Source organism: Fusarium proliferatum (assembly GCF_900067095.1).
Source record: "Fusarium proliferatum ET1 genome assembly, contig: FPRO_scaffold010, whole genome shotgun sequence".
NCBI classification, from domain to species: domain Eukaryota; kingdom Fungi; phylum Ascomycota; class Sordariomycetes; order Hypocreales; family Nectriaceae; genus Fusarium; species Fusarium proliferatum.
Genome location: NW_022194799.1, coordinates 1,612,172 through 1,624,673, shown reverse-complemented (window position 1 = coordinate 1,624,673; position 12,502 = coordinate 1,612,172). Strand labels below are relative to the sequence as shown.

The window sequence follows — 12,502 nt, the reverse complement described above, 5'->3', positions numbered from 1 at the left end:
CAGGCGTTTGGCGCTGTGTATAAAATGGACGGAAATAAGAATGAAAGAGCTGGCGGAGAGCAGGATAATACCCTTTCTAGAAAAGTAGCTCAGCGCCAAAAGGCAAATAGAAATGAGGAGAATTCTTTCAATCTCGCCTCGACTTTCTTTTCTAACAATGCTACCTTTGGTGTTTTTGCAACCCCGCCTCAAACTATCCCCAGTGTCCCATCTCTTCTAGTTTGTTCATAACTTCTTGTTCAGTTCATCATACTCATCCATCTCTTCATCCCACTTTCCGCCAGTGGGTGGTGGCAGTGGTGGTGGAGGTCCAGCTGCCGCAGCCGCAAAAGCCGGCTTATCGGTCGTTGGTGCGGGTGCGCTCTTCTTGGCCTCACCGGGCAAAGCAGGGAAGTCTTCAGCTGCGGGAACGGTTTGTTTGACTGGCGCTGGTGGTGCGCCTTCGTGGCCACCGCGTCCACCTCGGCCTCCTCGTCCTCCACGGCCGCGACCCCTACCCCTTCCACCACGATGTCGCTCGTCCAAGAAGCGATCCACGTCATGTTCCTCATTATCCTTTGAAGCGTACCGACTTCCACCAAGACCGGAGCTTCTCGATCCTCGGATACCACCATTTGCGCCACGGAAACGTCTGTTTTCCTCCTCGTCAAGAGCATCCTTACCTTCATCCCATCCACCCTCCTTCATACCCATAGCCTTAAGCTTCCGCTCTCTGTTCTTAGCGCGTTCGTCATCAAGCCTGCGCTTATCCTCTTCGCCACGTCTGCGTCGCTCAGCTTCCTCGGCGCGGCGCTTCTTAGCCTCCTCCATGCCGCGAGCATACGCCGCAGCGTGATCCTTCTCATCCTTTTCGGCCTTTTCAAACTTTCGCGCCTTCTCTGCGTTGAGGAGCTTCATCTTCTCCATCTTGGCAGCGAGTTCTTCGTCGGTGAGCTTCTGTCGCGGGTTTGCGCCAGATTGCAGACGAGCTGCAGAATTGGCGGCGGTGTTTTGCGAACCATGGTTGTTCTTCTCGCGAGGAGCTGTTGGAGCGTTGGGAGGCGCATTGGATGTTGGTTGGGGAGCTTGCTTTGCGGGTTTGGGGGGAGCTGGCTTGTCGGCGTATCGTGAGGAAGAGAGGCCAGCAGGTTTTGAGGCAGGGGCCGATGGTGCGGGAGCTGGCGCTGGCGCTGGCTTCTCTTGAGGAGCGGGTGGTTCCTGAACCGGTGCTACAGGCGCAGGCTGGGGTTCCGGTACGTTTTCGGTAGTGACGACGGTCTCGCTCTCGACGGGTTCGAAGTCGTCGTAGAAGAGATCATCGTCGGTACGCCCTCCAAATTGGTCATCCATGGCGGGCAGTAGTGGCGGCTCGTAGAGAAGTTGGAACAAGACAAAAAATGATATTCAATATAATGCAATTGAAAACGTATAATATAAGCCGCACAGTTGTCCAAGAAAAAGGTAAAGGGAGATCTGTAAAGTTTAGGAGGGATGAAGTTCGCGCAACACCGTACCCCGCGGAGCCCAGAGGGTCATCACTGTGCAAGGTGGGGGGAGGTTTGGCGGGTGATAAGTGGAGCCGGCGGAAGAGACGCGCTTAATTGTTGGAGCGCTCCGGCTTTGGTGTTCTAAGTTTGACCACAGATGACTTGCTTTAACTCAAGGCTATTATAAAGTTTATTGAGCCCATGACGACCTTTATAGTTTGAATTTCTAGAAACGAATCTTACTTCTATTGGCGGCAATTATATATCTTATCTCGCCCGCATATCGGGATAGGGTAGGTAGATTGCTGGTCGTGAAACACCATGTTCTGTTGGTACGTTAATATTAATGTGATCGGTAAATGGGATGAGGTTGGTGATTGAAAGACTGGAAGGGGGGCGCAATATCTATGAAATTTTAATCATGGAGTAGCAGACATAGGAGAAACGTATACTTTCTGAACTCTTGATGGACGAAAAACAAAGCATGGAATGTAGCAGTTCAAAAAACCAGCGAAGCCGTTTGGAAATATGGGACAATGCCAAAGAGCTCACAGGCACTGGCTATGAGAACGGTTTTATGTTTTTCTACTACCCAGGAAAACAAACGTTTTATGCCACCGCCTGATCTTCCTTTTCTTTGGCCACTGGGTGCATTTTTTCTTCAGCAGTTGCTCTTCGCTTGTGATATGTCTGCTTGAGCGCTTCAACAGATCGCCCGGGGAAGTGGTCCTGAGAAATAGCATGTCAGGATGTTTATGGGAAGGGCGGGTGAATCGGAACAGTAACTTACGCTGATATCTCTCCACGACTTCCCCTCTCTCTTCAGCTCGATGAGTCGCTTCATTTCGTCTTGATTCCAGAACTTGTAACCCGGGTTGCTGTTCTGCATATGGTGACTATGTCAGAGATGGATGTATGGGCATAAGCGACCGGGTACCTACCGTCTCAGCCTCCGACACGGAGAGGGTTGCCCCGGGAGTTGAGGGAATTGAAGCAGAGAATGATTCTGTAGTCACCAGAGCTTGCTGTCCAGATCCAGACCTGTCTTGCGTAGAGCTGGTTTCCAGCCATGGTCTGCAACCAGGGCTTTCTGGCAAGGGTGTTCTGCCTTTTGCCAAAGCTCGTACTTGCCAGGGCTTGAGAGCGTTAGGAGGCGTTTCGTTGTTGATCCCAGACATGATTTGTATGATGAAATAATCAGGACAGTGATGTTGGTGTTCCTGTAGAAAGCAATGCGAAGTTCTGGGATTTAAAGAAGCTAATATACTTAGAAATGAAATGGCTGTATATACTGAATAATCTTGGCGGATTCGCAAGTGAATGCCGCGGGCACTGACAAAGGACAGTGAATGGAGCATCTTCATTGTTCCATTGAAAGCTAGCGACCAGTCACTGTCAGGATGATCATCTGCCAATGCAGCTGCATCTGTCTACAGATTTGCAAAGGGAAAACAACTGGTTCAAAGAAAAGTGAACGAAGGATTATACAAGGTAGGGCATTCTGATGAAATTCAGCCTATTGTGTCAGAATTGAATATTGTCCCCAGGTTCAAATAACACTGTCTTCAATCGGATCTTTGAATTGAGAACTGAAGTCATCGCTAATGCCTGTATTGAAACCGTGTGGGTGGCTAAGGGTGTTGCTGGGGATCCCTCTGCTATTGTTAGATGAGCTTTTGATGAGACGATTTGAGGGAGCCACTGACCTACGCCTCGGAGCTCATGGTCCCGTTTGAGACCCACTGCTGGACCCCTCGTTAGGCTCATCAGGCGACGATGTGTCAAGATCAATATCGTTCCTCAGCCATGAGCAATGGCCTGGTGCGTCGGGAAGGGGAGTTCGGCCCTGTTCAAGAGCCGTTCGATGCCATGGTTTGATACGGTCAGATATTGCGAGAATTGATGTGAGTTAAGAGTGAATGCACTTTAGGAGGTTAAAAAGTGTTATTTATATTTATTCTCAGAAAGCTTTAAGCCAGAGTAGATCGTGGAAAAGTATTTTTCTTTTTGGGACGATGAAAGTTTTGGGTCTCGCAAAGCTACCTCGCAAACCACAGATCAGGTTTCAATTGTATGTTAACGCCAAATTTTATCTTTTCTTCGTTACCTGAGTTTCCTCCTGTTGATTTGCTGAGTGAGTCACTGTATCGGCCCAGCTGATATACTGTTGCGAATAAGGCTTGATGCCCAAAGAAATTTCGATAAGAGGTTTGGTTATGTTGCTATCTCTGCGGCCGTTATAGTTTATATGTACTAGACGGCGGACTTGATCTAATCCTTCTTTGCCGCTTCTCCACTGGATTTCTCCTCCTCGATCCTTTGTTCCACTGTATGGCGCCGCTTGTGGTATGTCTGTTTCAGGGCCTCGAGTGTTCGATCAGGGAGTTCCAACTAAAGAAAAGTTAGTACTGAAATTACAATGTCATTTGGGAAAAGCATGGAGGATTTACGGCAATGGCTGACCATTTAGCACTGCCATTCCTCATTTCAATGAGTCGACGTAGATCAGACTCAGCCCAGATACGATACGACTGATCCACACCTGCCTTATAATCAAGCCAGTATACTTTGGATTCAGCAGGCGACTTTGTGACTTACAGCTGCTGTGGTCGTGGTGGACGCTGGCTCATTGATTTGGACCGCTGTATCAGTGGATGGTTTGCCACCGCCATTCGATCTTCTCTCTTGCTGATTCGATACTTCGAGTTCAGAGACAGTGGGTTCCTGTGATAGCCAAGGTCGTGCCCCAGAGCTACCCGGGAGCGGAGTGCGCCCTTTTGCAAGCGCTCCTTGGTACCAGTGTTGCATTGTGTCGTGTCTGATGTTGCAGATCTGTTTTCAAGTGACGTCTATTATATAGATCGAATGTTTATGCAGAGGCGAAATATTGGAGGCGCGAAGTGAGAAAGGAAACGTATAAACCATTTCTATAGAGATAGACAGTGAAGTTGACAGTGCCAGCTGTGCATATTCTGGGATTGTCCTGTAGTGCCAAAACGTGCCCAATGGGAGCAGTGACAATAGGTTTGAGCTACCTTATTGTTGAGAAATATAGTAGATCAGTTATGTATTTCATAAGATTTACAATCAAAAGGAGAGGGCCATGGCAAGGATCACCACCACTACGTCTAGGCCGTGATCTTAAAATCACTGATTACGCTTCTCAGCGTCGCCTCTAATAAGAGAAGGGTTAGCAGAAGCCGCTGCTAAAGCCTCTTTCTCCATTTGTTGCTCAGTAGCGAATCGACGCTTGCGGTATGTCTGCTTGACTCCTTGAAGAGTCCGTCCTGGGAATTGTGCCTAGAAATGAGGTTAGTTACGTTCTAGATAATCTAAGTTAAATACTTACAGTGATAGTGGCCCAGGACTCCCCGTTGTTTCTCAGCTGAATGAGCCGTCTCATTTCACTTTCTGTCCACCAGCGCTGGTTCGGTGTAGCAACCTGTCAAGGATGTTAGCTGGTGTTGAGTGTTGACATCGATTTGGCGATACTCGCCACAGTCATGTGGTAGTTTTGCCTTCCAGGGGTACTTGCATTCGTTAAAGCCGATAAAGGAGTGGCAGATATCTCGGTATCTTGTGAAAGGTTTAGCCAGGGTCTTTCTCCTGGACTTTCAGGTAGCGGCGTACGTCCAATTTCCAGAGCTCGCTTCTGCCAAGGCCAAAGCTGGACAGAAACACTCTTGTTGTTCTCAGGCATGCTCGAAGACTTACAGGCGTAACTGTGTTAGTTTGGTAAGCGATAGAGAGGATGAGGGAACCGGGATGTGCAATGCCTCGAGGTAATGTAGGGGGTCAATTGCGAATTTAAAAGTGCAACTTCGTAGCATTGGCTGTTCTCTTGTTCACACCAGAGAACAAGCTGTGGTACTCCTATCATTGATGCTCATTATTGAAAGACCGAACATGCCCCTGAACAGAAGGAGTCATGTTGCAGTTAGCTCATTTCGCACACAAAGAATGTATTCCTTCACTAAATACTACGAGGACAAAGAGACGTAAGATCCAAGATCACAAAGGATCGATCTTCAAGATGAATATTTACGCTTAAACACAATGCTCTCTTTCCGGGTCAGGAGTTTTGCAGGGTTTAGGTGATTCAATCCCCAATGACATAAGTGTCCTTGGTGCTCGGACGCCGTATGAAGCCATAAAGGACAAAAACAACAAACGAACATATTTCGACTTTACTTAGGTAGACCAAATTGAACAGAAGGATATATTGGCTATAAAATGACTCTCCACCGAAGCTTGGACCCCTAAACTTAGGTAAGATCAGGATTTCAGTGGTGCAGCGGCTTTATCAATCTCTGTCGTTCTTGATAGTATTGTGAGCAGAGCATTAATGGGAATCAATGGCCTCTTATATACCCCATATGTACGTACTCTTGATGTGAATACCCTCTTTCGATTGCCTATGTGTTTAAAAGAGCAATCATTTGTGACCATCCTCCAGGGTCGCAATGATGGCATCTCTAAGTTCGTTTCCTGTGTTCACTAACTTTGCCCCATATCTTCTACAAACGGCTTCAACATTCCCTTTCTTTCTGTAGCCATCCTGGGCACACACAATAATCCTTTTTGACTTTGACTTGACGGCCAAACCAAGCTCCATAAGACTGATTGGGGCATCTGTTGAAGGGTGGAACATGAATACAATGATGTCTGCAGCCTCCTGCATGTCAAGCTCCCACCAGACCTGCTCCTCCCATCGCTTGTCTGAGAAATCCTCCTTCCACGTGCTATCCCAATCCGGCCTGTCTGGATTCATAATTGTCACTTGGTGATTCATCAAGTCGTTTGTCAGAACTTCTCGCCAGTCAGGCTCGCCAGTGCTCGTTGTTATTCCCGCAAGGAAGATGGAAACACCTTTGTCGCCCGGATCAGGCTTGCGTGGAGCCATGAAAACTTTAGCGTATCGTTCCATGTTTGGGTTTGGAGGAAGGCTATGCACTTTTGCGCTGACTGTTTTGTGTTGGTTCAAGACGTTATGATTGCAGTGTTTTGTTCGCTGAAACGAATGTCTAGATGCAATACTTCCCCGCGCTTGAGTGTTGGATATCGACAGGCCATCTAACCAGTGATTGGTCAAACAGGTCTGCACTCCATCCGCCATTTCCAATATAGAGGTACCTTGGCAACATCACAAGTGTATGGAATACTTGGAAGTTGAGTCACATAGGTTCTGATGAGGAGATAAATGTTTGAATTATTTTAGACTTTGTGGATGCTTAATTATACATTTCCAGGCTAACTTACAAACTCAAGAAGTCAAAAAGAACACGACATGTAGCTATTAGCATAATTACGCAGAGTACTTACTATATATAGAAGACAGTTTATGCTGTATTACTGATAGTTAGCATGAGATAATCTCTTACTGTTTCTGCCAAGAAGAAGATGTGTTATTTGCAGTTAGAACTTGTCGCTAAGAGCTTAAATCAGCAGGAAGAACTTAAAGAGAACTTACAGAGAACTTACAGAGAACTTACAGAGAACTTACAGAGAACCAAGAATTAAATTATATATATAAATTCAGGGCCATCCTCATATATACCTATAAGTCACTGCCACTTTTCTCCTATATATCCCAGACTTCATTGTGCAAACATGGTCAAAGTCACAAAGCCCAACGTATGCGACTGCCAGCGCCAGCGCGCTGGAGACTTTATCGAGGCAGACCCTCTCGTCTCCCTGTTTGAGAGCAGCAAAAGATTTGAGTATACGAAGCAACTTGAGGCCACCATCCAGTCAGATTACGCATACTTGTTCCCCGACTTTCGCCTGGATTTCTACCACGTTGCAACCATCTTGACAATCCCCCCAAGAATCTTTCGCACCCATTCAGCCTTTCAATCGAATCCTGCCTAATTGATGGGCGTACTTATGGCGGCAACAACCATCATGAGATTTTAGAGACACTCAAAGAGATTCCTCCATTCTGTAGACATTGTAAGTCGCTACCTTGATTTGCCGCCAAAAAGACTTATTTAATATTACCCAGATATGATGAATCTTGGCGCTGCTGATGTCGCGCCTGAATTCCAGCCTTATGTCCTTAGGGACAACGAACCCCAACCAACTTACAGCGATGTTGATTCGAGTGACATGGACGTGGACTTCGAAAAGCTCCTCAGGAGGCATGCTCGCACAATCCCGACGCTAGAGGACCATGTCCGAGACGAAACAGAGGCAACCAAATGCTGAGTGCGCGATGGTAACATATGCGTTGTGACTGGCAAGCCAAATCCCAAAACTTGCCACATCCTTCCGTTCACCTGCAACGACACCGTGAACCATAACAATAACACCGCGTATGTGAGGGGAGGTGCGGGGCACCTTGTAACTAAAGATTTGCTCTCGCAGGCGCCTTATGTCTCAAACCCTCGCACACTTGGTGGATCTGACAAACGATAGAATCAACTCTGTCTCGACCCTGAGCTGTTCAGCTTGTGGGCGAAAGGCTATTGCGCTTTCAAGTTTATGGGCTCAAAGGACATCAGCGAAGGAAAGAGAATGGCGACATTGCAGTTCCGATGGATGCCACAGATCAAGAAGAGATCTGGTACGACGATGGACATTCACGGAACTGGCTCTGAGAACGACTGGCTGAATCTGATGGCTGAGCTTGATACTTTCCACTCCCAGTATCAACCTCCGCCTACAATAGGAGACAAGACTCTTCGAGCCACCACTAAAGCTGGCGCACCTCTTCGATCGGGACATCTTATCCACATATGTCTCCCTAAGGAAGACGTTGAGTGCCTCGAGGTTGTCATCAGTCTTCAGCGGTGCGGCAGGTAACCCTGAGATGCCCCTGCGCGACAGTCTTCATGAAAGTGTTATGACTTGGCTTGAGGATGAACCTGAAGTTAGTGATCAGGAAGGAATGGACACGGATTGATTTCTTTTGGAAATATTTATGGATTATTAGGACCTGGCTTTTTGGTGTATATTGGAAAATGTTCAGATTCATAAAGAGACAAAATGTTTTGGCTTTCAACTCAGTTTCGTATCTTGGCTAATGGTTACATACATATTTGGCCACCGGTGTCGTAATGGTTGCTGAACACGCTTAGTTCTCACTGCGCGTCATGAACACGAAAGTCTTGAGGGGAAAACAGGTTGACATTCCAGAAGATCGATTCTATCTAGCGAACTATGTAGCCGAAGTATTATCCCGTCAAAGAACCTGCCCAACCCACCACTAACAAACGATTGTCGTCTGCAGAACGCCAGATAAGACGATATGATTTTCCATTCCCGAAGTCGTAAACGTTACTCATGATATGAGGATCGGACTCTCTTCTTGCGGTCTTCGTGCACCAAGTGAATGACCTTGTTAGACTGGCGGGACTCACGCAATCGCACCTCCCAGCCCGGTTGTGCGAGATGGTGTGGCTTCATGTTAGCTGCCAAGGATACATGATACAAATTCTCCAGTCTCTCTGACTGGAGGACTTCACGTATGTTCCTCACAAAGGCCTTGTAGTTTGGAATGCCGATCTTCCTGATCTCAAACTGCTCAATTGAGGTTGGAAGCATAAGCTCAAAGTCAAGCTTTGCCGGACTGGGAGTAGGAACGGAGGGTCCTGGTGGCATCGTCATATGACGAAGCTCCACACTCAAGGAGAACCTCTTGAGACGAGTCAAGTTCTGGAGTGATCCGATATTGTTCGCAGCCCATGTGTGCTCCTGGACCTCCCTCCCACCAGTCAACCCGTCTGTCCACCGCCTAGATGCCTTGATCTGAATGTCAAGACTCTCCAAGGCATGGCAGTGCTGAATCCAGTCGCCGAAGCAGTATTTGAAGGGGTCACACGTTGTTGATAACATCGTTACGACCTTGATGTCCAGGAATCGAAGACTTTCGCAGACTGACAGCAGATTTCGCAAGCTACCTGGTGTGATCCATGAAAAGTCGGCGTCAAGCCTTTCAAGTCGCTTGCAGGCATTCTTTGGCATTTCCAAGTCCCCACTGTTGGTTCTAGCGATGAATTGCATGTCATCGATGGTCACTGTTTTTAGAAACGGCAGCTGGAATAGAATCAAGGTCGTCTGGATGCATGTTGGTAGACCGCTTGGACTAAGCTTGAAGTCGATTCTCGTCAACCGTGGGAATCGCCTTGGCTGCCCATTCAAACTCTTATGGACCAATTTCGCCAAAGTCTTCATGCCGTAGTTCAGACTGATAGTGAGTCTATTGAGGTTGGGTAGTCTCTGCATCCAGAAGGTTGTTGCCTGGTCGTAGTATTCCTGTCGACCATGTTCAGTTTTGAGCCAACCCGGAAAACGGACAGTCCATGAAGATGGGAGCCATATATAGTTTCGAAAGTGTGGGTGTAGCAAGGAATTGACCACTTCCGTATCATAAGGGCAATATAGCTCTCGAACCAGACGACACAGATGAGGATTTTGGCCTAGCGTTAGAAGACACTTTGATGAGCGTGCATCTATGCGGCGATACAGGACTCTCTGAGCAAGGCTTTCGAGTCGTCTTGATGCCAAGCACGCATTGAAGAGGGTCATGTTTGCTTCTTTGGTAGAGATTGCATCAATATTGTCATTATCCTGCAGCATGGACAAGATATTGAAGAGGATCTCGTCTGGAAGCCATAACGCTGTTGGCTCCAGCTCAGTCATGGTTAGGTCGGCCCAGGGCTTGGGATGAAAGAGACAAAGGATTGGGAAACAAGAGAGAAAGAAGAGAAGAGAAATGCAGGAGGGCAAACAAAGAAAATAAATGTGAGGAGACTAGCAAGCCACAGGCAATACAGGTATGTTGCAAGGGGATCTGCACACTGTGGTAATATATCTGAGGAGCTGTCCTGCAGGTCTCAGTAGGAACCTGTATGAAGTTGGAGCACTCGTAATTTCCTACAATTCTTTGTCTACACTCAATTCTTCAGTTACGGCTTCTACAATTGCGGAATCAACTCTCTTCAGGCGTTTAATAATAAAGATCCATAGCGTGCGAATTCGGCCATGACCCAACAACCAGACTCAAACAAAACGCCATACATCCCCACACCGCACCCGTTATCCAATCACCAAGAGTGAGATAACCTATCAGCACATCTTTACTGCTTACATGGTAACACAGGCGTTGGCTTGGCATCGAGTGTGGCTTTTTGTAAGATTGATCGTCTGCACTAGACAAGGATGCCGATGGGAGAGATGCTGACCTTGCAACGGAGAGGTTTTGTGTAGGGGGAGTTTCTTGTTTTGAGATTTCCGGGCCTCGGGGAGCAAGAAAACATCAGACCTTGCCTTAGGGTGTTAAAATAAATTTAGCAAAAGGTATCCTAAACTTAGGCTAAATTTATGCAAAATTGCCTAAGCCTTTTTGTCACTTAGGATCAAGGTCCTGGGTTTTCTCTCCTCCTCTGGCCGGGCTCGTGGTAATTGCCAATGGTGAGACTTGGTGCTAGTAGTCATTCGCAGTCGATCCGTACAAATGAACTCCGCGCTCAAGGACCTCAATCTCGTCACCGACTTGAACATACAAACTTTCAACACTGCCCGTGGCCTGCTGCAAGCCTGCATTCTCCGGCACACAGTGCATGCCAAGGTACCCAAGAGCCCTTGGGTTTCCATCCTCAACCGTTCGATGCTTGACAAGCGTCGAGCTAGGCTGCGCATTTCCTCTCGTTCTGTCACCATGCGGATTGTCGGTGTCGAATCTACCAGTGAGAGGATTCACGTTCGGCAACGTGCAGCGCGATGTTCGGCAAACGACAGAGAGTGAAGGGGAGGCTGCATCTTGTTGTTTTGGCACAACGCGATATCGTTTCCATGTTTCTTCGTCAAACGCTGGAGCGCCCGTGATCCAAATGTTGGCGCGGAAGCGAAGCGCATTGAGAGGCTGGTTTTCTTTGGGGAGAAGGGCTGAAACGGCGTGGACGGAGGCGAGACTGTTCACATTGACAGGTTGCTGGTCTGTGTAACCGTGAACAGCCGGTTTGCCGATGTGTTCCAACGGTGCGAGGTTTTTCTCTGTTGGCACGAGAGTGTGTGGTGTACACTGTAGAAGCGTGAGATTTTGATGTTCGGGGATGTTAAGGAAGCGCTTGAGTTTGGGAAGTGCGGCGGCAATTGATGGTGCATTTCCCAGATCCAAGCCTTCTGCTTCTCGTGAATGAATCGCAAATTTCTTCATGGTGATTCCATGATTCTTGAGATAATTTTCATCTGGAGACAGTGGTACAAAAGCAGATATTTCCTTTTGCTGAGAAAAAAGCAGCGCTTTAAGCTGGTCAAGCAAACTCAAAGGATCTGGGTCTGGGAACTTGAAGACGAGACATCCCACCGAATCGAATGAAGATCTCGCATCGTGGCCTTCAGGTCTCAGCCATAATTCAGTCTTTATCTGCGACATGAGCGGCTTGGTCCTCTGGCTGATAAATCGCCATATTGGACCTCCTTCTGATTCTGCACGATTGACTTCTGTCGCCAGAGCGAAGCATCGGTCCCAGACAAAGCCACTCTTGATGAGCTGCGCTCGGTGCAATTCGACTGGCGCGCATGATTTGATGGGATGCACAAAGATTGCCTTGACACTGATTGGGCCACTGTTTCCGCTGTTCTCAGCAAGGTCATATTTGGTATCATTTTGGTCGTTCATGTTGCTTGACGACACGCCTTCTCGTCGAAGATTGCGAAGCTCTTTTGGTGTTGAAGAGCCATTTTGAAGCCAGATGGCGATGAGACTGCACACTAAGACTGCTACTGAGATGGCGATCGATGTCGGCGTCAGTCGATTGACACTCTCTTTGAGATTGCCTATGAATGAGTCGTCCATTGTTTCACGTACACAAACCTTTGTGTGAATTTTGTGAATTACAAAGGATTGTGTGTCAAAGAAGTTTGAAAGACCCGTCACAAAGCTTGAGAGCGCTGTGAATGCCGATGACAGACACTAATGGTGGTGCTAAAACAGGTCCACCCACACCCTTTACAGTGGGGTAATGATGAGGAATCATCTTTACTGATCTTGGCTTGCAGCAACAAACCAGAGGCAATTGAACATCGACGTT

General features: G+C 47.6%; 8 protein-coding genes across 8 annotated transcripts; 1 reads left to right on the top strand and 7 right to left on the bottom strand.

Moving 5' to 3' along the window:
- Window positions 1–225: 225 nt before the first annotated feature.
- Window positions 226–1,329, bottom strand: FPRO_11986 (uncharacterized protein; the record flags this gene model as incomplete). Its single annotated transcript, XM_031221520.1, has 1 exon — window positions 226–1,329. The coding sequence occupies one exon, from the start codon at window positions 1,327–1,329 to the stop codon at window positions 226–228; it is 1,104 nt and encodes a 367-aa protein (XP_031087071.1).
- A 746-nt stretch (window positions 1,330–2,075) lies between these two features.
- On the bottom strand, window positions 2,076–2,644 carry FPRO_11985 (uncharacterized protein; the record flags this gene model as incomplete). Its single annotated transcript, XM_031221519.1, has 3 exons — window positions 2,076–2,195; window positions 2,257–2,349; window positions 2,408–2,644. The coding sequence occupies 3 exons, from the start codon at window positions 2,642–2,644 to the stop codon at window positions 2,076–2,078; spliced, it is 450 nt and encodes a 149-aa protein (XP_031087070.1).
- A 1,093-nt stretch (window positions 2,645–3,737) lies between these two features.
- Window positions 3,738–4,274, bottom strand: FPRO_11984 (uncharacterized protein; the record flags this gene model as incomplete). The annotated part of the gene is made up of 3 exons (XM_031221518.1): window positions 3,738–3,857; window positions 3,917–4,012; window positions 4,065–4,274. The coding sequence occupies 3 exons, from the start codon at window positions 4,272–4,274 to the stop codon at window positions 3,738–3,740; spliced, it is 426 nt and encodes a 141-aa protein (XP_031087069.1).
- A 339-nt stretch (window positions 4,275–4,613) lies between these two features.
- FPRO_11983 (uncharacterized protein) lies at window positions 4,614–5,166 on the bottom strand (the record flags this gene model as incomplete). The annotated part of the gene is made up of 3 exons (XM_031221517.1): window positions 4,614–4,766; window positions 4,816–4,908; window positions 4,966–5,166. The coding sequence occupies 3 exons, from the start codon at window positions 5,164–5,166 to the stop codon at window positions 4,614–4,616; spliced, it is 447 nt and encodes a 148-aa protein (XP_031087068.1).
- Window positions 5,167–5,901: 735 nt separating this feature from the next.
- FPRO_11982 (uncharacterized protein) lies at window positions 5,902–6,393 on the bottom strand (the record flags this gene model as incomplete). The annotated part of the gene is made up of 1 exon (XM_031221516.1): window positions 5,902–6,393. One exon carries the CDS (start codon window positions 6,391–6,393, stop codon window positions 5,902–5,904), a length of 492 nt encoding a protein of 163 aa, XP_031087067.1.
- Window positions 6,394–7,076: 683 nt separating this feature from the next.
- Window positions 7,077–8,270, top strand: FPRO_11981 (uncharacterized protein; the record flags this gene model as incomplete). The annotated part of the gene is made up of 2 exons (XM_031221515.1): window positions 7,077–7,265; window positions 7,884–8,270. 2 exons carry the CDS (start codon window positions 7,077–7,079, stop codon window positions 8,268–8,270), a joined length of 576 nt encoding a protein of 191 aa, XP_031087066.1.
- Window positions 8,271–8,744: 474 nt separating this feature from the next.
- On the bottom strand, window positions 8,745–10,109 carry FPRO_11980 (uncharacterized protein; the record flags this gene model as incomplete). Its single annotated transcript, XM_031221513.1, has 1 exon — window positions 8,745–10,109. One exon carries the CDS (start codon window positions 10,107–10,109, stop codon window positions 8,745–8,747), a length of 1,365 nt encoding a protein of 454 aa, XP_031087065.1.
- A 784-nt stretch (window positions 10,110–10,893) lies between these two features.
- On the bottom strand, window positions 10,894–12,267 carry FPRO_11979 (uncharacterized protein; the record flags this gene model as incomplete). The annotated part of the gene is made up of 1 exon (XM_031221512.1): window positions 10,894–12,267. One exon carries the CDS (start codon window positions 12,265–12,267, stop codon window positions 10,894–10,896), a length of 1,374 nt encoding a protein of 457 aa, XP_031087064.1.
- Window positions 12,268–12,502: the final 235 nt, after the last annotated feature.